Source organism: Macaca mulatta, chromosome 10 (assembly GCF_049350105.2).
Source record: "Macaca mulatta isolate MMU2019108-1 chromosome 10, T2T-MMU8v2.0, whole genome shotgun sequence".
In the NCBI taxonomy this organism is placed as follows: Eukaryota; Metazoa; Chordata; class Mammalia; order Primates; family Cercopithecidae; genus Macaca; species Macaca mulatta.
In genome coordinates, this window is record NC_133415.1 from 70,735,008 (window position 1) to 70,758,648 (window position 23,641).

Consider the following 23,641-nt stretch of genomic DNA (forward strand, 5'->3'; position numbering starts at 1 on the left):
GAGGCAGGGGAGCAGGGGAATTAGATAGAGAAGAGAGAGCAGTTAATGCAGGGTGTGGAGCAAACAAGTAACCACTGTAAGGAACTGGTTACTCCCACTGGGATCTGGGAAACCTCACCCCTCAGCATTTTCCTATCTGAAACAATGTTCAACTTTACCCAAGTCCTGTGATCCTGGAAACAGTGAAGATTAGGAGTCCCCCAGCCCTTCTGCATTCTGGAAAACAGCTTACTGCAGAGAACCCCCTTTCCCCATAGGACTTAGAAAAGACTCACAGATGTTTGCTTTGTTCACCTGTGACAAGGCCAGAAGCACAAATTCCCTTTCTTTGCCTCAAAAACTCCTTGTCCTCACTGATTAATCCGGAGAAAATGCATCTTTTTTTGGTGGGGTGGGGAGGGTTGCGGATGGAGCCTCACTCTGTCACCCAGGCTAGAGTACAGTGGCACGATCGCGGCTCACTGCAACCTCTGCTGCCCTGCTTCAAGCAATTCTCCTGCCTCAGCCTCCCGAGTAGATGGGAATACAGGCACCTGACACTGTACCCAGCTAATTTTTGTATTTTTAGTAGAGACGGGGTTTCACCATGTTGGCCAGGTTGGTCTTGAACTCCTGACCTCATGATCCATCTGCCTCGGACTCCCAAAGTGCTGGGATTGCAGGTGTGAGCCACCGCGCCTGGCTGACAAAATGCATCTTAACCAAACTTTGATGAAGCTTCTCTCCTTCACCCAGCTCCCAGGACTTTGGTCCACCCTCAGCCTAAACCAGCACAGCCTCTCCTGAAGGATCCCTTTTGGAAAGAGGCTGGCTTCAGGGTAGAGCATTCTCCAGTCTACTATCTGATCACGCCACCCTTTCATCTCGCTTTCCCTTACTTACTTCTCTATAAAAGGAAACGCTCCTTGCCTAACCCTTGAGATGCTTGCAGACCTTCTGGTCACATCGTTCATCCCACTGCAGGAATACGGAGATAACATCCCCCGCCTCCCTGCAATAATCCTTTGAATAAAGCCTCTCCTTACTGAGTCCAGATTTGTTTTATTGATGGGGATCTGAGTTTTTATCCACCGGCTCCCATTCATCACCAACAGGGGACTGGTCCTGGACTTCCAGCTAGGAATGCCCTGTGCATTCATGTGCAGCTGGGCTCAGGATCAGAGAAAGACCTCAAGCAAAGGCACACAGGGGTTGTCAGTTAGAGGTGCGAGGACATGCTGTGGGTGGAGGGAATGTGGGCTGGTCACCGACAGCCCAGTGAGTGGGCGGGTCATCTGCCCCAGTGAGCTGCGGTGGGTAAGATGAGGCATATCTAAGGCAGCCAACAGTGGTGGAATGTGAGGTGCGTTAAAGGAGGCAAAGGCAAAAAGCCCCAGGCGTGTCCAAAAATGCAAGGTCATTTCTAGCAGGGGAAGTCAGGGTTGCTTCAAGGAGCATGTGACACCAGGTTGCTCCTAGGCCATGTCAGGGCTATGTGACAGCCACAAGTGTCCCGCTCAGAGCTCTGATAAGGGAACCTGCTGTGGGTGCTTTGCTGACTGGCAGCCTCCAGGTTGCACCTTTGGATCTATCATGATTTTAACATCAAGGCCCTATCTGCCCTCTGGCTGCTCTCGGCCAATGACTGAGCATGGTAGGGGAACCGCCCGAGGGTCTCCTCCAACAGGCAACTTTGCTGGGATTCCCCATCAGCATGGCTGAGCCTGCCTTGCTTTCTTTTGTAGGAGTCAGGCCTGCACCTTGGTCTGAAAGCTCTCCCTGCCTAGTCCTGCTACCTTGCTCTTTATCTTTTCTGGGCGTCTCCTCAAAAAATCTCTTGCATGTCTAATCCCATCATGGTGTCTGGGTCTTGGAGATGTCTCATGGACACAGACTGCAATAGCATAGATGGAGGAAGGGCAAGGGAAGGCTCTCCAGGTAAGCGTTCATGGTGCAAACTAAGGTTATGCAGGAAAAAATCTGCTGGGGATGTCTGGGGCTGAGGCATGACATGTTCAGTTTCATGGCAGCAGAAGGTATAGGAATATAAGATTGTTGGTGTCAGATCATGGCGGTCTTGTTCAGTTTAGGCTGGTTCAGAGGGTACTAGGGACCCACGGAAAGTTTGTAAATGATAGTGAGCTATTAACTGAGCTGTGCAGTCAGAAAATGAATTCAGAGCCGATAATGATGGGGAGGGTCCAGGTGAGATACTCTGGGAGGAAACAGCAGGTGGGATCAGAAGAGGTCAGAGAGTTACAGCTGCCAGGCCTTGGTGGCTGGTGGACTTTGGAGTAAAGAGAGGAAGACATAAGCAGTGACTCCAGCTCTGACCCAGGAGCCTGGGAGGCTGGTGGTGGTGTGGGTGGAAATCACACGGTTAGGATGAGGGGCAGCTTGCAAGAGGGCTTTGGGCACTTGTCAGTGAAACGAGAAAGAGAAAAATGGGGCATGTCTTATGAATTCAGAAAGGCCTGGCGAAAGGCAAAGTGTGGGATCGCATGCTGAACAGCCCGGGATTGAGTTGTAACTCAACTTTCAGGAGCTCTGCGACTTGAGGGAGGCATTTTACCTTGCTGTGCTTCAGGTTTCTCATCTCTAATTTGGGCATAAAAATAGCACTTCTCTCAGAAAGTTGCAGAGAGGATTAAGTGGGAGGGAACCTAGAGGGTGCACCCAACAGTGTCTAGGTGCTGCCAGCTGGGATAGGCTGTGGCTGTGGCCTCCTCTCTGAGCAGTCATTGACAAAATGAAAGTTCAATCCTTCCACTCTGCTTGTACCTTTGCAAGCAGTCCCTCACCAAAGGCTCCTCAGTTACCTAACTTGAGTGTGCCATGTTCTTTCCTGCCTGGACCCTGACTGAGACACCATGTCTACTCAGCTCTGGTGTCCTTAGCCACATGCCAGTGTGGCCTTGTGCATCTGGGCTGTGTTCTGCAAAACAGCTAGATGCTGCCTGCCTGTGGGGTGTGATATGAAGAGGCCTGAGAAACTTTCTGCCTCAGAAGAATGCCTTTAAGGTTCTACCACTTTCTGTCAAAGTCTTGCCTTTAAAGTCGTTTTTATTTTTCAATCAAATGCATTGTATTTGCTGATGGTTCCTGTTAAATGCATTTGATCATATGCATGTGAAGGGATTGGAGGGGTGAGGTGAAGGCCCTCGTGACATTGAATTTCCAAACTGCATCCAGTTTGGCTCACAGACATTTCTGATTAGATTTGTTTTTAAAATAAATTTCTATCAAGCATTAAAAAAATTAAGATATAATCTGGCAAAATCAAGATTTCAGGTCTCTCTTAGAAACCCAGAACACCTGGCAATACTGGGTGGGTATTCATCCATAGTGACCACATCACGGCCGACCCTTTCGATAAAGCTCTTCATTTTGTCACAGACTTTACCATTCTCTACTGCCCCCAACACTGTTTCCCTTCCCTTCCCTCCCCTTCCCTTCCCTCCCCTCCCCTCCCCTCCCCTCCCCTCCCCTCCCCTCCCCTGCCCTCCCCTTCCCTCCCCTCCCCTCCCCTTCCCTTCCCTTCCCTTCCCGAGATGGAGTTTTGCTCTTGTTGCCTAGGCTGGAGTGCAGTGGTGCAATCTTGGCTCGCTGCAACCTCTGCCTCCTGGATTCAATGATTCTCCTGCCTCAGCCTCCAGAGTAGCTGGGGCTACAGGCGCCTGGCACCATGCCCAGCTAATTTTTGTATTTTCAGTAGAAATGGGGTTTCACCACGTTGGCCAGGCTGGTCTCGAACTCCTGGCCTCAGGTGATCCACCTGCCTCGGCCTCCCAAAGTGCTGGGATTACAGGTGTATGTCACTGTGCCCAGACTCATTTTCTTTTCATCATAGTGCTAGAACCATTATTTTCCTCCAGACTTTCTTTTTGTCTTTCCTTTTATTCTAGATTTGTTCTACTTGGATGCTTACCTGACCCCATTACCTGACCCCAATAGGCATTTGAGGAACCTTTTTTGTTCACCAAATCAGCTCCCAAATAGCTGGGCTATGAAAAAAAAAGGACTCAGGACTGCTAAACTTTGGCTGAGGAGGCAGGGTAGATGTGAAGAGGCTAAGTAAGAACTTTTGGGTGGCTAAAAGATATGGGGTAGAAGGAATTTTACCCTTCTACAATCCTTAAGTATATAGAGAAGCACATGAAGCTATTTTTAAAAGGTAAGCTTGCACCTTGCGCCTGAAGAGTCACTTTCCATTTTGTTTGCTTCACATTTATTGCATTTGCTCTAGCATTTTCTAGTGGACAAGTAGCAGAATGTACCAAAGGTTTATGAAAAATTCTTGCAGGGGATGGAGGTGCGACATTTTGAGAAAATTCCCTCTTCTCCTCCCTCCCTCCCTCTGCTGGAGAACTGAGGGCACCATTTCTTGATTTTCTTGAGGACGCCCAATGAAGGCCGAGTAAGAACAGATTCCATGTGACCTGAGCCCCTGCTATGGGCTTATTCTGTGCTAAGAGGAGAGATGGGTCCCCATCTGCCTCTGGCTGTGAAGACTGCATAGAGAGCAGAGTGAACCCGGAAGCACTCAGTCCGGTGGAGGAGGCTCAGGACTGTTTTCTCTTGCTTGAAGTATATTCAGCAAGCAAGGCACATGCTGGGAGCACTGGACCCCAGAAAAGGAAAATGAAACATTTACGTGGATCCAAGGATGGCACTGCAAAGGCAAAAGGAATCTCCGAGGCACTAAGTCAATATTTGGATTACAAAAGAAAAAAAATCTTCTTACCAACTTCAAACAGTTTGGTGGCATTAAACTCCTCGCTTCCCGCAAGCAGACTTACTTCGGTGGCAGCTGTCCTAAAAGTGTCTTCAATTCCTAAACACAGACAAGAGCTCATTTTTCCATCATTATATGGAACGTTATCTCCCCCCCCAACAATAACAAAATAAATACACCTGAACAAAGCCTTTTTTGTATTCATTACTACTCACGGGCAGAAACTTGCCAACAGAGGAAACAGTAAAAAGCAGGTAGTAGTGCAGAAACTGTATTAAAACCCAAGATACATTGGCAGCATGAAATCAGATCCAAATGTGCCTGAATGAGTCCTTAGGAACTCACTCACTGGGCCCGCGGATGGGGATTTGGGCAGTGGGGGACACATGCCAGGATGGTGTCAGGGTGACGAACTAAACCAGAGGCAACAGAACGTAGTGGTTAATATCTTGTTCTTAATGACTGACTGTGAGAGTTGAAATCATTACTAGCCACGTGACCTTGGGGCAGCCAGTGAACTTTTGTGTGCCTCAGTTTTTACATCTGTACATGGAGAGAACAAATTGCCCTACCTCCTAGAGTTGAAATAATGAAATGAGTTGGTGTAAAGAAAGTGCTTAGAGCAGTAAGTGGGAAGTGTTAGGTGATAGTTTTCCCTTGAATATCTGTCTTGCTCATTCTTTGTCTAGCTCACTGAGGGTGCTACAATGCATAGCCAAGAAGAGTTAGGTCATATTCTAGGACATTTAGCATTGTTGATGATGCTTCAGAAAGAAAAAGCTGGGCTTCCCATAATTTGCTCTGAGGAACTGAACCCAGCTCTACTCAAACTTACTGGCTCACCCAAAGGGCCACCCCAACCAAGCTTCCTTTACAAACAGGAATCCGGTGCAAGCTAAAGCAATAAGAAGAGGAGAGAGTGAGGCACTGCAGTAACATTTGCTGGTGAGCCTTGGCCTTCCCTGCTGGTTTCCCTGACTTGATTTCCGTTAAGGAGCTCTCTCTGATTTTAGGTGAGGCACCTCAAACTCATTTGCAGGGTTGACCTACAGGACACACTTTTACAGTGTAATAACTGCCAGGCCGAGGAGACTTTGCCCCATGAGTCTTTCCAGGAAAGCTGGGAATCAACGAATCAAACAAGGAAAGAGATCCTGATAAAGGAAATCCTTCATGTTCCAAGGGAGCCCAGAAAAGCTGCAATAGCCAGGAACTGAGAGGCAGAAAGGATGGAAGGAGGGTGAGGTCAGACGAGAAGAAAAGGTATGAAGAGGGCTCCTGGTCACACTGCTCTCCGTGGTGACAGAAAACAGGAAGGAAACATTTGTAAATGGAGGCAGAGGGGAGCCTTCCCCTGACAAGGCACCTAAATCTACCACTTTGAGTCTGGATGGGAGCTCTGGAAGAGAAAACAACAGGCAAGCCCCCAAACCTTGACCTCAAATGCTGTCTGTGTCCAATGACAGCACTGGCTGATTCCAATACCCTTCTCTTGGCAAAGACCAAAGAGTTTAATGATTAAGAATATTAACTGTGTAATCAGACTGTCCGGATTCAAATTCCAGGTTGATCACTTGCTGTCTGTGTGACTCTAGGCAAGTTAATCCTCTATGCCTCAGTTGCTACAGCTGTCAAATGGATACAATTGTAAATACCTATTTCATAAAGTTATTGTGAAAACTAAACAAAATAATACCTATAAGGGCTTTAGCCATTTGCTTGATTCTTAAGTACTCAAAATATCTTCTTCATCATCATCTATTTTATTTTTTCTTCTTTACCTTTATTGTCATTTTCTTTTGCCTCATATTTTTACCTTCATCATCATCTTCTTTTACTTCATATTCTTCTTCTCTTTTTCATTTCCTTCCTGTTTCCCTCTCCGTCCTCCTCATACTGTTATTATTTATTGCTTTTTTCTACACATCCAGATTCCACCCACCAGGCTTCCAGCTCAGCTCATCCTAATGAGCATGGGAAAGTCAGGAAAAGCACCGTAATGGTTGCTCCACTGTTTTGAAATCCTGACATGGATTTAATGTATCGGTAATCTATTGCTACACAGAACAAAGTATCCCAAAGTTGGTGGCTTAAAACAACAACTGTTTATTATCTATCATGATCTTGTGGCTCAAGAGTTCAGGCAGGGCCACTGGGTAGGTACCGTGCTCCTGATGGCATGGCTGACATGGAGCCAGAACTGCCACTTCTTGCATTTCAGCCCCGTTTTCTACATGTCCCCTTTTGCTAACATACACATTGATTCCAATCTGATTCTTCCTCCCTCTCCTCAGAAACGCCTTTGTGGTTTCATTTGTCCTTTGTTCCAAATGTCTCTGGTTGGAGAACAGAGTGTCTAGAGGTAGAAAAAGGAAGTCTGGGGTGCGGGGATCAGATTTTCTGTCTCTGAAATTTTTTTCAGCCAAAGCCATTTGGAATGTGTGGTTTCTTGAAAGGCTCTAAGATATTATTTTAGGCTGGTATTCTACCTGGCAATGGGAAATACACAGTAAGACTATACACCAGGAGTTACTAAGCTTTTTGGTAAAGGGTCAGAGGGTAAATATTTTAGGTTTTGTGGGTCACATATGGTCTTGGTTGCTGCTTCCTCCTCCTCTTCCTCCTCCTTCCCTCCTCCTCCTCCTTTTTCTCCTCCTCCTTCTCTTCCTCCATGCCCTTCTCCTTCTATTCTTCTTCCTCCTCCTTCTCTTTCTTATTCTCTTCACAACACTTTAAAAATGTATGGGACACACAAAAACAGTTCTCGAGCCAGACCTGGCCATAGTTTGACAACCACTGTTATAGTCAATCACAATTATTGTTGACTCTCAACATGACCTCTCACCAAGTGTGCAATTAGTTTAGTTTTTGAAGCACTGACAATGCAGTATAAAGTGATAGTTGACTACCAAGATGCCCCAGGTTGTGCTCCTGGGAGCCTTTGGCAACTCTCTGGTATTACCGATGGAGCTGTGTCTTTTTCCTGTAGATGGCTGTCAAGCCTCTCATCCTGGCTTCCTCATCAGACCATGAGTGTCTGCCTTCTGTTTCTCTTCAAGGCACAACAAATCCCACATCAAAAACCCAATCTAACCAGAGTCCCTCCTCTAAATTAAATAAGTACAATGCGGCATTGTCTTTTAGGTCACGGCCACTGCAATTGTGCATAAGACTCAGAAAATCCATTCAGCTCATCAATTATCTCCTGACTCACTCTGGTCAGAAGTCTTATTAGAAAAGTGGTTACATCTTGGCTCACGCCTATAATCCCAGCACTTTGGGAGGCCGAGGCAGGCAGATCACAAGGTCAGGAATTTGAGACCAGCCTGGCCAACATGGTGAAACCCCTTCTCTACTTAAAAAAAATACAAAAATTAGCTGGCCATGGTGGCATGTGCCTGTAATCCCAGCTACTTAGGAGGCTGAGGCAGGAGAATTGCTTGAACCCAGGAGGTGGAGGTTGCAGTGAGCCAAGATTGTGCCACTGCACTCCAGCCTAGGCGACAGACAGAGACTCCATCTCAAAAACAAACAAACAAACAAAAACAACAACAACAACAAGAAAAGTAGTTACATCTTTTAAAAAGACAATTTTACTAAGTTTTTAATAATAAATTAAAAAGCTTTCCCCTTGAACTTGGAGCTACACACTCAGGTAAACGCACCTGGACAGTTTGGATGGTCACAGGTCCTCGATTCCGTTGCAGTGCATGCGTAGCCACAAGACCGGGTCCGTTTCTGGTTGCCGTTCCCACAGGTAACACTGCAGACAGACCAGAGACTCCAGTCACCCTCACCATCTGTGGAATCTGGAAGAGAGCCAGGGAGATGCTCATCAACTTTGGCCAAAGAGTCTCCCAATCTCCCCATCAAGCAGCCTGTCAATTATTCACCTCTATCATTCTTGCTGTGGGAGGGGGTTGCTGGAGAAGACTTTTAAGCTGGAGCTAAAAGGTTTATAGCTCCAGCATTCATTTAGGGATCAGCTTTGTGACAGCAAGGAGGTTTTGGGCACCGTGGTGATCTGTATATCCCTAGAAGGTGCCCAGAAAATGCTTACTGAGAATGCATACATTTGCACAGCATGGGATTATATGCTAGGCAGATTCCAAGGGTAACCGCCCTCAGTTCCTTCCCTCTCTGTGCTTATAGCCTCTCATTGACATACAGAGAGAAAGACAGAGAGAGACGAGAACCTATTTTCTCTAGAACCTGGGCTGGCCTTGACCTTAAGGCCTGGCAGCTTCTGGCTTTTGCTGTGGGGAATCCAGTTACTGTGAAAGAGGCTCATGCCAGACCTGTGAATTACGGGGCATCACGTGGAAAGAGAGGAACCACATGAAGGACCACGGAGACACCACACATGTGAGCAAAGCCTTCTCAAGCCTTCTGGCCATTCCCAGTGGACAGCTGAATGCAGCTGGTGCCATTAGGAGCACAGTACCTACCCAGTGGCCCTGCCTGAACTCTTGAGCCACAGGATCATGGTAAATAATAAACGGTTGTTGTTTTAAGCCACCAACTTTGGGATACTTTGTTCCGTGTAGCAATAGATTACCGATACATTAATAGTGAAGCTAGAAATCATCCCTCAAGGTCATTACTCAACATCCATCCAGTGAATACCTATTGAACCCTTTTTGTATGTCAGGCACAATTCTAGGTATATGAGATACACTATTAAGTACAACTTTCAAAGATCCCTGCCCTGGAGGAACTAATATTTTACTGAGAAAAGAGAAACACTTATGAATAAACACATAAAAGAAGTGAAATAGGTGGCATGTTAGAAATTGATGAGTGCTGTGCAAAAAGGAAAAGTAGGCCAGGAAATAGTGGCCTTGGGGATGAGAGGTGTGGGAGAGGTTGGTACCCTATTGATATGTTTGGCTCTGTCTCCCTGTCTCCCCACCCAAATCTCACCTTGAATTGTAATAATTCCTATGTGTCAAGAGCGGGGCCAGCTGAGATAACTGTATCATGGGGGCAGTTTCCCCATGCTGTTTTCGTGGCAGTGAATAAGTCTCACGAGATCTGATGGTTTTATAAATGAGAGTTCCCCTGCACAAGCTCTCTCTTGCCTGTCACCATGTAAGACATCCGTTTGCTCTTCCTTTGCCTTCCGCCATGATTGTGAGGTCTCCCCAGCCATGTGCAACTGTGAGTCCATTAAATCTCTTTCTTTTATAAATTACCCAGTCTCGGGTATGTCTTTATGAGCAGTACGAGAATAGACTAATACACCTATCAAACTGAGTTCCTCTTACCAAAAGTAAAGTCCTGGAGTGGTAGGATGCCTGGTTCAAGGTTATTGGTTGACAGAAGGGAAAGCAGGGCTCTAGCACCAAGCCCTTTCTCTCTAAAGCATGATTCTTTCTGCAGTACCTCTGCTCTGCGACAGTTTCTCCTGGTTCACCCCGATCTTCCTATGGCCTCGGGGCCTCTGCTGGTGCCAAGTGTGGAGCTAAAGGCATGCCCCTTGCCGGGAGGGAGTGCCCTCTGTTCATAGCAGGTTGTGGCGATTGTTATTACATAGGCCTGGCAGGAATGTAGTCCACACATGCTTCTACCTGATCTGTGGGCCCGTGCCAGCCTTCCAGGCTGTTGTTTACTTGGCGTTCACTCTGAACATGTCTCAGGCAAACACAGAGCTGTGGAGCCTCCTCAGTCCACTAAGCGGAATTGGAGAAGTGGGGTGGTGGCGGGGTGGATTTCATGGTTGTGTCCTCCTTCCTAACTCTGAGTGGAGAGCTTGCTCCCATCTCATCTGCCCCTGGGGCCCCATCTATTTTCCTCCCGATCCCCAAAAAAGAATTTTTCTGAACTTTGATTTTTGTCCTAAGAAATTGTTTTCCAACCACACAGCTAAGCAGATATTTGAAACTACTGCTCTGTGTCAGAAAATTGGGTTGCTTCCCTGGCATTAGCTTCTTTCACCTCCACCATCTCTTATTAGGCATCACACAGAAGGACTGGAAAGACAAGTTGCTTCTGGATGGAGAAACCACTGCGGTAGGGGCAGTCACTGCTCCCACTGAGAACTTTGCAGTCTAGTGTCTCTCTGTCACCTCCCTAAGAGCACCAGAGAGGTGCCTGGAACAAGCACACAATTGCACACTTGTCAGAGAAGCATCCAGGTGAAGCGGGTCATACGCACATGAGCACACACCCAGTCACATCCTGCACGCACCACTGAGGCCAGATTTTGTTAAAGGGAATAACAGCTAAAAAAAAATCAAAAGTAAAGATTATAATGTTTTTTATTCATAAAAAGGGAGAAGTGAGTAAGTCAGAAGAAGTCTTATTAAATCCCCTAGGGAGAGTTTGCATCACCTGTGGGGTGGGTACCAGCATGAGACATAACCCAATGATGCCAAGTAGTGTCCTTGGCTTTGCAAAAGCAAAGGGACCTCTACTATCCAGAAATCTCATGCAGCCTTGCCTCTTCATTATCGCAATTAGCAAATTTGGAGAGACATCACCCCTGAGTTTTGAGATTTTAGCATTAAACTCTCTATAAGACTTGTGTTGGAATCCCTGCATGAGGTGATTTCTTATTATAGTTTCTTGGATCTAAATTATTAAACATTAATATTGCGTCAGATTATGTGAAAAATCACACCCATAATTCCTCTTTCCAAATCCATTCCCTTGGCTACTCCCCTCTCAGGCTGATTCCAGGATGGGCCACATGACTTGCTTTGGCCAATGGGATAATAGCAACTAGGATGCCAGCTGAGGTATACAAAGTGCCCATGCATTCCCTCTTGCTGCAGGGAACTCTTCCACCAAGCGTGAAGGGCCTAGGCTAGCCTCCTGGAGCGGGAGGGACCAGTGGAGAGAGGCCCCAGCCATCTCAATACAGCATCTACACAGCTGGGCACCCCTCATTGTGAGTGAGGCCAGCCTAAACCATCCAGCCCCAGGCAAGCCAGACCAGACCAGACCAGAAGAGTCCAGACAACCCACGGACTCATGAGAGACAGAACTCTTTCGTTCCTTTAATTTTGCAGGTGGCTTTTCTTTCTTCCCCCCACCCACCCCACCTTTTTTTTTTTTTTTTTGGCTATTTCGGAGTTTCACTCTGTCACCTGGACTGGAGTACAGTGGCATCATCATGGCTCACTGCAGCCCTGAACTCCTCAGCTCAAGCAATCCTCTTGCCTCAGCCTCCTGAGTAGCTGGGACTACAGGCATGTGCCAACATGCCTGGCCAAGGTTTTCAAAAAATTTTTGTAGAGATGAGGTTGTTGTCCAGGCTAGCCTTGAAATCCTGGCCTCAGGCAATCCTCCTGCCTTGGCCTCCCAAAGTGCTGGGATTACAGACATGCGTCACCATGCCTGGCCTGGGGGTGGTTTTCTAAGCAGCAAAAGCTAACTGTTACAAATACCCCATAAAATCCTCCCTAAAATATGCTCTCTAGACAGCTGCCAGACTCTGAAGCCATTAAGGATTTATGATTGCAGTAAGTGGCTTTCTCCATGTCTTTATTTTAAATGCTCACAAAGCCATTTTATTTCCAAACTTTTTTTTCATATGGGTCCCCCAAAGTTAGGCATGGAACTCGCCATGTGGTTAATTATTTCTATTGAGGCTGGCAATGAAGTGAAACTGCCTCCTAGGAAGAAGTGTGTATGTGAGCTCACTCCCCTGAAGCTTTCACAGCACATGGGCCCACATCAACGTCCCAGCAAAGACCCTCCTCTTGGGGATTTCTATTTGTTTAATGTCTTCAAAGAACAGAAAGGGAATTTCTGACAGGTACAAATCATTGAGGGCAGTGCTCCTTTCTGCTATAATAAAACAAGCCTGTTCTTAGTTGCTCACCTACCAGGGGCCACTGCTCAGAGCAGAAAATCAATGTGAGCAGCTATAATCGCAAATATAATGACAACGGCAGGAAAAAACAGTTCCTGGGAGCACTTATATGGTGCTTTGACAGCCACTGGCTGTGACATCAAATAACTCAAGGAGGAAAAAGAACTATCCCGAGTGCAGTGGGCTGAGAGCTGGGTTTCAAGGATGCTGCTGGAGTTTTAAAGTAGTCCTTTCATAGTTTCAGGGCACTAGAGTTCTGTGGGCCAGTCACAGTGGTGGGGCAACTGAAGTGACTTGGGTCTTGACTTGGCCACTAGTAAACCTGCACCATTAATCCAAGATGACAGTGTCTAAGTAATCCAAGATTACTGAGGGCCTGCTTTAACCAGCTGCCCTGTCTATCTACTGATTTAACTCCTACAATAACGCTGTGAGGTAGGTGGAAACATCCTCTTTTTATGGACAAGGAGACTGAGGCTCAGAGAGGTTAGGGTACTTACCTAAGGTCACACAGCTCAAACTTGGCTGAGCTGGAATTAGATCTAAGACCTGTCTGCTCCCGCCATATCCTGTTCCATAGCTTGGTATGATTCTAGCAGTTTTGATTCTGGCCCAAGTTGCTCTGTCTTTAAGATACCCACTTACGTGGCCATAATTCAACATTATAAAGAAAAACCACTGAAAAAAAAATCACTGTGAAATCTTCTATTAAAATAGGATCATGACCAGTTAGAGAATTTCAAAGAACTGAGTCCTAACCCAAGTAACAATAAGCAGTACCTACGTAATTTCATTATGTGGGCTATTCTAAACAGTTCCAGAAATGGTATACTACTGTTAGACAAAAAAATATTTATTTGGAACTCTCTCTTTGCCCTGGATACCCCAAGTATCTACGCAGAAAGGATTTAAAATGCAGCATCTCAAACACATACTTTCCACAGTTGAGCTGACTCACAGCATCATCACATGTGTTTTCATCATCACAAGTGAGGTCTGTCTTCTGTTGTGTATTTTGTGATTTATTCTACAGATGCCATTGTATCCTATATGTATTTCACCTAGGATTTTTAGAAATACTCCTTGCGGACAAATATTTAAATTCTTACTAAAAATTCTACCTTCAAAACTCTGAGGTCTATCTCCTCCATGAAGGCCAGCTCCTGTGGCAATTTTAGCCTGTCCCCGACGAGGCTGCAAGCCGCAAGATACAGTGACTTGCACTGCTTTGCTGTTGCATGAACCTCTCCTTCCTGGGTGATATGTTCTCTTTCTGTTTCCTCCACAACAGCACCCAATATATGGATAAATACTTAGAAATTGCTCCAAGTTTCCTGTTGACTGCAATAAAAGTGGGTCTGTGGGATAAAAATCCCAGCACTTTTGGAGGCTGAGGTGGGAAGACTGCTTGAGCCCAGGAGTTGGAGGTTTTGGTGAGCTCTGATCGCACCACTGCACTCCAGCCTGGGCAACAGGGCGAGATCCATGTCTTTAAAAAAATTAAATAAATAAAAATAAATAAAACAGAAAGAAAAGGGGAATTCTCAGTTTATCTGATGCTGTATGAAATTCTGGAAAAGCTGAATTCCAGAATGTGGACTATCCTGGGATGCAATGATCACTCATTCATTCATTCTGCCAAACGCTACTGAGCACCTACAATGGGCATAGAGTTTTGCTACTCAAAGTGTGGTCAGAGGGCTAGCAGTCTCAGTTTCACCCAGGCTTCTGCCCTTTTCTTACACCTACTGCATCGAAGGTGCATTTTAACAAGCCCCTGGGGCTATTCATGTATGAAAGTCTGAGAAGCACTGCTTTAGAGGTACTGTACAGAACACGACTTTATTTATAAAGCAGCAATCCCGATGTCCAGTCTAATGATGGGGAAGATACTAGGAGGTACTTTGAAATAATACAGGATGGGAGCTTCTCCATGGCCCGGGCATGCTGTGAGCTCCTGATGTGGGGAGCTCAATGGTACTCTAGGTCTAGGAGGCTGGGGGTGTGGGTGGGTGAGGTAGCCACAGTAACTGCCGTAGAGCAAATTCTAGCCTCAAGATGGAAGTAGAGGGGGTGTTCTTAATGCTCATAAATTCAGCAAACTGTACTCTGTAAAGGATTTAGATGAAAAAGTTGTTTCTGGTGGTGGTCTTCAAACTTCAGTGTGCAAGAGAATCATCTGGTAACCCTGACTGAAAAAGGAAAGAAACAAAGACACAAACAACAACGGACTCCAGGGGTCACTTCTAGACCTTCTCATTCAGGAGATGGAAAGCAGTGGCCTTCAACCTGGGCTGAACACTGAAGTCATCCTTGGAGCTTTAAAAGACAACGATGCCTGGGACCCATCCCCAGAGATCCCAATTCACCTGGTCTGGGGAGAGGTCTAGGCATCGGGATTTTAAACAATTCTACAGGTGAGTATAATGAGCAACCAAGGTGGAGAACCATTCATCTCAAACAGAGGTGCTCAATGCAGCAGAGTGCCTGGGGGCCTTGTTCAAACATATTTCTGGGTCCTACTCCAGAGTGTCTGACTCAGTAGGTCTGGAGTCAGGCTTGAAACAGTTGCATTTCCATGTGATGCTAGTGGTGCTGGTTCTGGGGGCCACACTTTGAGGACTATTGGTATATAGGGAAGGGGTTGCGGCCCAAGATTGGCATTTTTAAACATGCAACTGAATGATTCTGAGGCCAGGTGTCTGAGCTCTACTCTCAGAAACAATGTTCTGTGTGGGGTAGGCAAACAGGTGAAGCCACAAAAGCTGTGCAATGTCAGGCTGGCATCAAGCGGTCCTCTGTGCTTCTCTCATTCAATGACACTGATCTCTTCCTCCCATTCCTATCTTCCAACCTAAGCACTCATTTCTAGATCCTTCTGCTGTCCTAAAGGGTGTGCGACTTTTTTCCCCAGAAAGGCAGAATTGTATAGTGGTCAAGAGGACAGATTCTGGACCCAGACTGCCTGGGGTGAGTCTCAGGTCTTAGCCCTCCAGGTTAAGTTGCTTAAATTTTCCAGGCTTTAGCTTTCCCATCCGTAAAGTGCAGTATCTGCCTCAGAGAGCTGATTAAATGAAATAATATATGTGAAATGCCATGAACGGGGACTAGTGCATGGTAAGTACTATTTAAATGTTGGCTATTATCCCAAGTCCTTCCTCTTAGAAAGCAGATAACTCGACTTCCTTTGGGAAAGGTGAAGGTTTCATGAGCCCGCTGGCTGGATGGGATATAGAGTTCTCTTTCTGTTACCCTAGCATTTGATATACATCTCTACCATGGCACTATTTTGCTCTATTGTTTAATTTTCTCCCTTGATCCACAGATTGGTGAGATCTGTTCTGGGGACAAACTATGCCTTGCTCATTTTTGTACCCAGCATAGTGCTGGACACAACATTTACTCTTAATAAATGTTGATTGAACAACTGATGATGTGGCAAAATAATATTTTTGTTTTGCTGTTTTGGAAGTTGCTTAGAATTCTCTATTAATGAGAAGAAATGAGTCTCTAATACACAACTGGTCTATCTGTTGAAAAATGGGGATAAAGGTTAGCATGCAAATGGTACAAGACAAGTCATCCTCTTCATACACTGCTCACTCCAAAGTCCACTGATGGTGAAGCCACAAGAAAGTCATGATGATGGGTGCATTTGTAAGACGTTAAATATTCTTATAACAAACTGCCTGATTCCCCACTAAATCTGGCCAGATGCTTGCTAAATTGGTTTCCTCTTTTTCTTGGACACACATAGAACACATTTCCCAGCCTCCCTTGTACCAAGGTGGGACATGTGACCAGGTCTTCCCAGCAGAATTTCAGTAGATCTGATGTGTGTCACCTCCAGGCCGAGGGCCTTACGATTGTGTGTTTCTTCTCCAAGCTCCCTTTCTTTCCCTGGACACCAGCTGGACACAGAATATCCAGAGGATAACTCTCAGGCCCTAACAGTTGGTGGAACTCCAAAATGGGAGGAGGCTGGATCCCTGAATGATTGAGTGGAGCTGAGTTCTCCTACCCTGTCTCCCGTCCCAACTCAAGTGAGAAATGAATTTTTATTATTTTAACTCACTGAATTTGGAAGGTATTACCTCACTTATCCTACTCCCAAAACACAGGAAACTAGAAGTCCCAACTTGGAGTTTTGAAATTTATTGGGGGAAGGGTTACTTTGAAGACCCGAGACATACCCGTTCGTGTGGATTCCCAAGGACCACTCCACTGCCAATATAAAACATAACACAGTTGCCTGGTCAAAGGAAGCAGCTGTATACATCTCTTTCACTACACTGATTTTCAGGATGAATTTTTACAGTAAAAAATACAAGCAAGTTTATTGGATAATTTCTTCATTTTTAGAAGTAAAACTGAAATTTGAGGGGTGGGGAAGGCAGAAGGAACCCCAAAGATCCTAAAAAATTCTCTCTTAAGATAATTGGCATAGTGATTATGATTTGATTTAAAATTATAATCTTTCCAGAAAAATGTGGCTGCTGGTGCCTCCTTCGGACTTCTGCAGAACAGAGCCTTTGTGAGGTTTGCCTCACAGAAGACCAAAAGCCACATGCTCTAAGCAGGGCTTTGCTTGGCTCCATGTCCAAGGCATCATCCTCATTTATTCTTCCCACCAATTTTATATTACTGGGTGGTAAACTCACCATATTCTGGCTGCTCTTTGGTTTCAAAAGTCCGGTGGCCTGGGGCTGTATGGTCCCACCCCCTGGGGGGGTTGAGGAAGTTGCTGTCGTCTGAGGTACTGTCGTACTTGTAGTCCTGGTCCCCGCTGTTTGCCCTGGCCAAGGACAGGGACCTCTGCCACCAGGCCCGCCAGTCGGGGGACGGGACTGACCAGCTGGGCTTATTCTCCGGATGCTGATCTTTATCTGCTTCAGAGTCAGGACCGTCGACCACCTCTATGGTGACCTGAAGAATTCAGAACAGGCCAGGGTCAATGTGGAGTCAATAGCCTCCAAGCTACGTGACCCTTGGAAGAAAGTCTGAGAGGGCAGAGGGAAATGATGGATGCATCCCTTGTGAAGGAAAGCTGAGACCGCATAGTGATACCAATGGAAAACCTCCAGGGATGGTACACATGAATTCCACGACTAGATGGAATATGGCCTCGGGTTGAGAGGGGAAAATTCATCACTGGAGTCCCTGATTTACTGATGACTAAAAACTTAATAGCTGGAAACAATGACTGTTGGATTGCTGTGGGTTAGGAATTTGAGTAGAGCTGAGCCTGGAGAGTTTGTCTCTCCTCCATGTGGTATTGAGAAGCCCTTCATTCAGGAAGTAAACACATACTATATTTGTTCCTGAAGTGATACCAGAATAACCATATTATAATAAAACATATCATTTATGAGCACAAACTCTGTACCAGGCACTATCCTAAATACTCCACCTATATTTTTTAACTCTTGTAAAGACCTCCCATCCATGTTTGCGTGTGCCACATTTCCCATTGAGAGAGGTGGAGCCCATTTCTCCTCCCTGGAGATCTGTATTGGCCATGTGATTCACTCTGTCCAGCAGAATGGATAGGAGTGGAATGGTGACGGATCTTAGCAGAAGCCTTACAGCTTCCATTTTCATTCTCTTGGAATGTTCTAACCGCTATGCAAGGAAGCCTAGCCTAGACCACTACGTGTGTAGAGACTATGTAAAGAGAGAGGTTGAATGGAGAAGAACCAAGGTCTCTCAGCCCATGTCTAGCTCTGAGGGCTCAGTCATGTGAGTAGGACCATCGTGGATCTTCCAGCCTCAATTGGGTCACTCCAGCCAACACCACTTGGAGCAGAGACAAGCTCTCCCAGCTGAGTTCTAGTCAAATTCCTGACCAACAGCAATCCCGTGGTCATTGTCTCAAAGTATTAAGTTTTGAGATGACTGTCAGATAACTTTTACAGCCAGGGAAAACTGGTGCACAGAGACATCAACAACTTGCGTAAGGTCACAGGGCTAGTAAGTGGCAGACGTGGGGAGTCTGGTTCTAGAGCCCATGTTCTCCCTAACTTTGCCACACTGTCTCTCAAAAAGTAAGTGACAGAGCTACTGTCCCCTCATGAGACCAAAGAAACAACAAGACCACAGGTGCAGGTGGGCGTTGGTTGCTTCAGGGTGTACAGAGACATAAGTACAAGCTCCTCAAGACCAGGCTTTCCCAGCTACGATTTTCACTCACCCCATGGTTTATCCCTAGACTGCACACTCCTCAACCAACCCTTAGGGTCAGAGCAGATAGTCCTGGAGCCAACGCTAGAACTTGTTCTCAGATTTACGAAAGTCTCATTTTGAAGTCTGTCACGGGGCTGGAAGAATGAAGCTTCTTGGTTCCAAGAGACAATCAACGTAGAAAGACTTGTTTGAAAAACATAATAAAAGACGCATTGGGTTCCTTTAGCCATCACATAGCTCTTGCAACACCCCCTGGATGAGTTATGTGCAAATGAATCAGAAACATGCGCTCCAAGTAATCAACCCAAGATGTACTGGGCAGATGCATTTCCAGTTTTGCCCTAACCTGACATCTGAGAGAGTTGCTGAGATGCTCTGCCAAATTGCACCGGGGTGTGCCCATCCCTGAGACAAATAGCCCCTTCCTTTTGTGTTAGGAATGGGGAGGTTTGAATTCTGCTCACTTCAAAGGATGTTGCCCAGCCAATGGGCTGGGGCTGTGGTTTTGTGGAGTCTGGACACATGATCAAGAGGGTGACTTTCAACCCCAGAGTCTACTCAGGTTGCAGCAGGCCAAGTGCACCTTTCTCCTCTGTCATGGGACACCTAGAAGGGCACTGCTAGCTTTACCCCATGCCACCACCCTTACTCCAGTCTTGTAGGCACCCTTTGCATATTTGTAAATAATTGTGGAGCTTTTCAGTAATCCCAAAAGTAAAAAACAAAACACAAAAAACAAACAAACAAACAAAAACAAAAGGGGGAAAGAAAAGCAAAAGAATACATCATACATCTTGTATCATTGCTATTTGCTGGAATGAATGGTCGTGGGAGAGTAATGGTAACAGGGACCCACACAGAAGCTTAGAAAGACAAGTGGAGAAGGAGCACACAGCTGGGTAGAGCCGAGCCAAGCTGGGCAGTGACAGGGCAATGCTGAGCCTTTGGAGACATAACCTTTCTTCTCTGCAGCCCCATCTCCCTCTGCCTGCAGACGGAACAACTGAGCTGCAACAATCGTCTGCAAGGCTAGTAAGGGTCTTGGAGGGGAGAAGCTGCCAAGAGCCAGGCAAGCCTGCAATTATGGTAATGAAATCAGTCTCTGGGTAGGAGATAAGAGGGAATGTGCCCAACACTTTTGGTATTCCATTTGTATTCAGACTGGAGTCAAAGGGATTGCTTAAACAAAACGTGCCCTGCAATTTCTCCAAGCTGGGAATAAAAACAATTTCATGTTTCAAGCTATTACCGTCAATATGATTTTTTTTTTTCCTCCAAACTGCTGCTCAGATCCAAACAAAATAGATTTGTTGCCTGGCCAGGCAATGAGTAGCAAAATAGAAATTTACTCCAAAAGCTATATCGATGACTAAATCTCAACACTTAGAGGTTTATTTTTCCCTTTAATTGCTAGCCACTGCCTCAACTGAATTAAAACAAAAACAAAACACAAAACAAACAAATCTTAGGATCCACCCTTCCCTACAGTTAACAAAGTGAAAACTTCATGCTGATATCAAAATAAGAAATCTAATCTTGAGCCTGAGGTCTTATAGGCATCCAATTAAAAAGACTTAATGAGTGTGATCAATGACTTCTCCAATGGCAAGGGCTCGTTTTATGTTTCCTATTGCTCTCATTCTATTTACACACATTTTAGCATCAAAGAATCCGTTGATAAAGATGTCTTGAATAACGATCAGTGTGATGAACTGTAGGTGCGGAGTAAGCACAGATTTCCAAACTGACAAAGACTCTAGATCTTACCATCCTTTCTCATCCTTAACACACATAATTGAAGTGTCTTAGTATACTTTTTTCTTTTGGACTTTTCCACACTCAAGTCATGATGATAAAAGAAAGGGAACTCTTTCAAAAGCCGCAAGTTCAATTTCTGGCACAATCTCCCCAGCTCCAAGAAAGAGAGTCCAAAAGAAGTGATAATTTGGATAATTCTGTCTTAGGAAATGAGGAAAAGTTCCAATGCACCTTGATCAGCTTTCCTTCTCTTGAAAATTAATACATTGACTAGAAGCAAACTCTTGATTCTTGCTTGGAAATGCACTTTCCACAGGGAAACCCACACCATTCTCAGTCTAGCTGATAATAAACCAACGCCACTGAGAATCCAGAGACCATGCTCTTCAAACTCAGGAAAGCCTTCTTGCTTGTTGGTCCTCTAAGCCTTGTGAGCTGTGGAAAGTCGTGGGAATGGGCAGGTCTTTTCTGGAGAGGAAAAGGATTTCCTCAGGAGCACAGAGCATCCAAGGACGTGTCTCCAACAATAGTTTTAAATCCAGATCATTCTACCCCTTCTCTCTCGACAATTGCCATAGAAAGAACACAAAACGGACTAGAAAGATATCTAATTTCCTCTTCTCAGACCTGCTGATGCTTTAAGAACACGGGTGGCAACCCCAGCTAACTGTGGTTACTGCTTTGAGACTTGCAGCATGTCAATCCAGGCATTACTGTCCCTTCTACACAACTTAGACCCAATTTTCAGGCACACAAACTGGCTTGGAGAATTCAACGTCCTGAGGTAAACAGCAAGGAAGGTATAGTGTTGGTCTCTGAACCAGTTCTTCTGATTCCCAATTATTTTTATCTATGTTTCCTCTGTCATCTTCATCTCCAATATCATCACCAACCAGCAGCTATCAGTTTTGGGAAGCTTATCCTATATTGGGCCCTGTGCTAAGTACTTCATATGGATGATCTCATTGAATCCTCACAGAAAATCACACTTATATGTAGTATTATACTACATAGTTACTCGTAGGTAGTACTGTCATTCCAATTTTATAGACAAGGAAACTGAGGCACAGAGAGGCCCAGTAAACCTGCATGGGGCTACAGAGGTCAAGTCTGGCTGACTAAATGGTGGTGCCTGATTCCAAACACAAGTCAATCTGCCTCCATATATTGACAGCAGTACCTCATGAGAATCTGAGCTGAACAGGCTTGTCTCTATAGGGGCATGGGTCCATGTCCTGGGCAGAGAAATTTCTTGATTCTTATCCAGCCAGACCTGCCATTCCTCTAAAAGTATTTTAGAGAAAAAGGAGGAGGCAAAATCAAAAGTAGAAGCACGTACAACTGTAACCCTGGCCAACTCATCTGATTGTATCTTGTGGCACTAAAGAGGCCTGTGGCCATGTAATGTCTGTGCAAGGAAAAAAAGGCCTTTACATGACTATTTTTAAGTCCCTCTTGATGGGAGAAAAGAAAAGAAATAAGTATATTGATTGAAATGAATACTAATCTCAACTTGATCCAGAAAAGAGAGTATTTGGTTGTGAATAGCTAGTGTAGTTCATTACTACACTGTAAGTAAGTAATGCAGTAAGCCTAATAATGCATTTATTTCAGAGATTTTTGTCTCTGATAACTATCAGCTGCAGACTGAAAACCCAGCCAAGGATACCAAAGTCTAACTTGTTCTGGGGGATTCACTTTCTTTCCTGAATGATTTTTGTTTTCAATAAAACCCAACCTCTTATATTGTTTGAAATTTCATATGGAGATTCAGTTTAGGAGTTTGAGGCCATTTATTTCTATTTTGTGCATTTTTTCCCTTCCTCACTTCCACAGCTTGAAGCCAGTCTTAAAATAGAATTGTCTGATTCACTTGGGACCGAGGCTGCCTGACTCCTGGGAGTTAAAATGCTCTACAGAAGCAGGTGTTGGGGCTTTTAGGAGGATTTCCTATCCTGAAAGTCAAGAGGCCCAGGGGGGACGTGGCCTCTTGCATGGGCTTAGCGATGTCACTTTGGAAAGGTGCAGGCTGTTTCCTTAGCCCTGGAGCGTGGGAAACACTTCCAGAGCCTGAGGGGGTGGGGCGGTGCAGAGGGCGGGTATCAAGTTCCCATTCAGCTCCCAGGCTCCAGCTAGGGAGAACCAGGTGGGGGCAAAGGCAGGTTGCCAGGGGAAGGGGCAGATGAGGCCAGAAGGCCTGGCAGCGGAAGCCGACCCACTGAAGGGCCCCTCACCTGACTTCACTCTGATACCCAGGGAGAGGGAATGCTTTGACGGGGCCTGCAGGGACCAGCAGGGCTGTCTGCTGGGCTGAATCGGCCCTGTGTCAAACCAGTGGATTTCAACAAAAGAACAGTGCTCTGAGAAAGGGGTGAGAGCTGCCAACACGGAAACCATCACCTCCTTGTAGAAAGCACCTCGTGTTTTAAAGGACCACCAGGGAACTGGTTTACACAAGTGCAGTGGTGCATGAGGCAGCAGCAGCTAGTGCTGTGTGGTGTGTGGGTGTGTGTATGTGCATGCACACACAATTACATGCTGACAGAAGACTGGGGCTCCCAGGGCTAGCAGTTGTTTTATTCTTTCTTTGAACATCTTTCTGGGTGACCAATACTAACCTTTTGTGGTCTTCCAGAAACAGAAGGCCAGAAATGCAGCACAATTTTATTCTCTTTAAGGCCAAAACGTCATCAGATCAATAAAATGCTGGCCACCGTCCCCCTCCCTCTGTATCACCAACAGAAAATTTACAGATAAGGATTGTATAGAGCAGAAATAGAATAACTCGACTGGGCAGTAGGCAGTGATTTCTGTGCATGGGTTGTCGACAGTGACCTCCACAACATTTTTTATGCTGTACCATCAACAGAGCCTGTCTGACTTCTTCCCACCTGTTGAGATCCACCCCCTTGGGACACAGTGCTTTTCCTCCTCTGTCTTCATGATCCCTCCAGCACTGTTTTATGTGGTAGCTGGGATCTTCACACTGATCTAATTTATTGGAGGGAACAGGGCTTACATTTTTCAATTTCCTATATAACCTAATGCAGCATTTTATATACAGTGGGGGTTGGTATTCTAATGAAGTGTTCTCAGTGAGATTTGCCTGCCCCCATGACACTGGTGTTAAGAGCAAAACAACTCAGGTCTACGAAACCTGATCTAAA

The 23,641-nt window shown here is 45.6% G+C and overlaps 2 protein-coding genes across 7 annotated transcripts in view; one reads left to right on the plus strand and one right to left on the minus strand.

Annotated features, from left to right (window-relative positions):
* Window positions 1–23,641, plus strand: part of TASP1 (taspase 1) — a 400,343-nt gene that overhangs the window by 351,605 nt on the left and 25,097 nt on the right. The window lies entirely within an intron of this gene.
* The window catches only part of ISM1 (isthmin 1), a 78,931-nt gene that overhangs the window by 3,196 nt on the left and 52,094 nt on the right, over window positions 1–23,641 (minus strand). Inside the window, exons 3-5 of the mRNA XM_028828179.2 lie at window positions 17,195–17,459; window positions 8,380–8,523; window positions 4,724–4,813 (exon numbers count right to left, since the gene is read on the minus strand). Of these exons, the coding sequence (XP_028684012.1) occupies window positions 4,724–4,813; window positions 8,380–8,523; window positions 17,195–17,459 (499 nt within the window). The remainder of the gene's footprint in view (window positions 1–4,723; window positions 4,814–8,379; window positions 8,524–17,194; window positions 17,460–23,641) is intronic.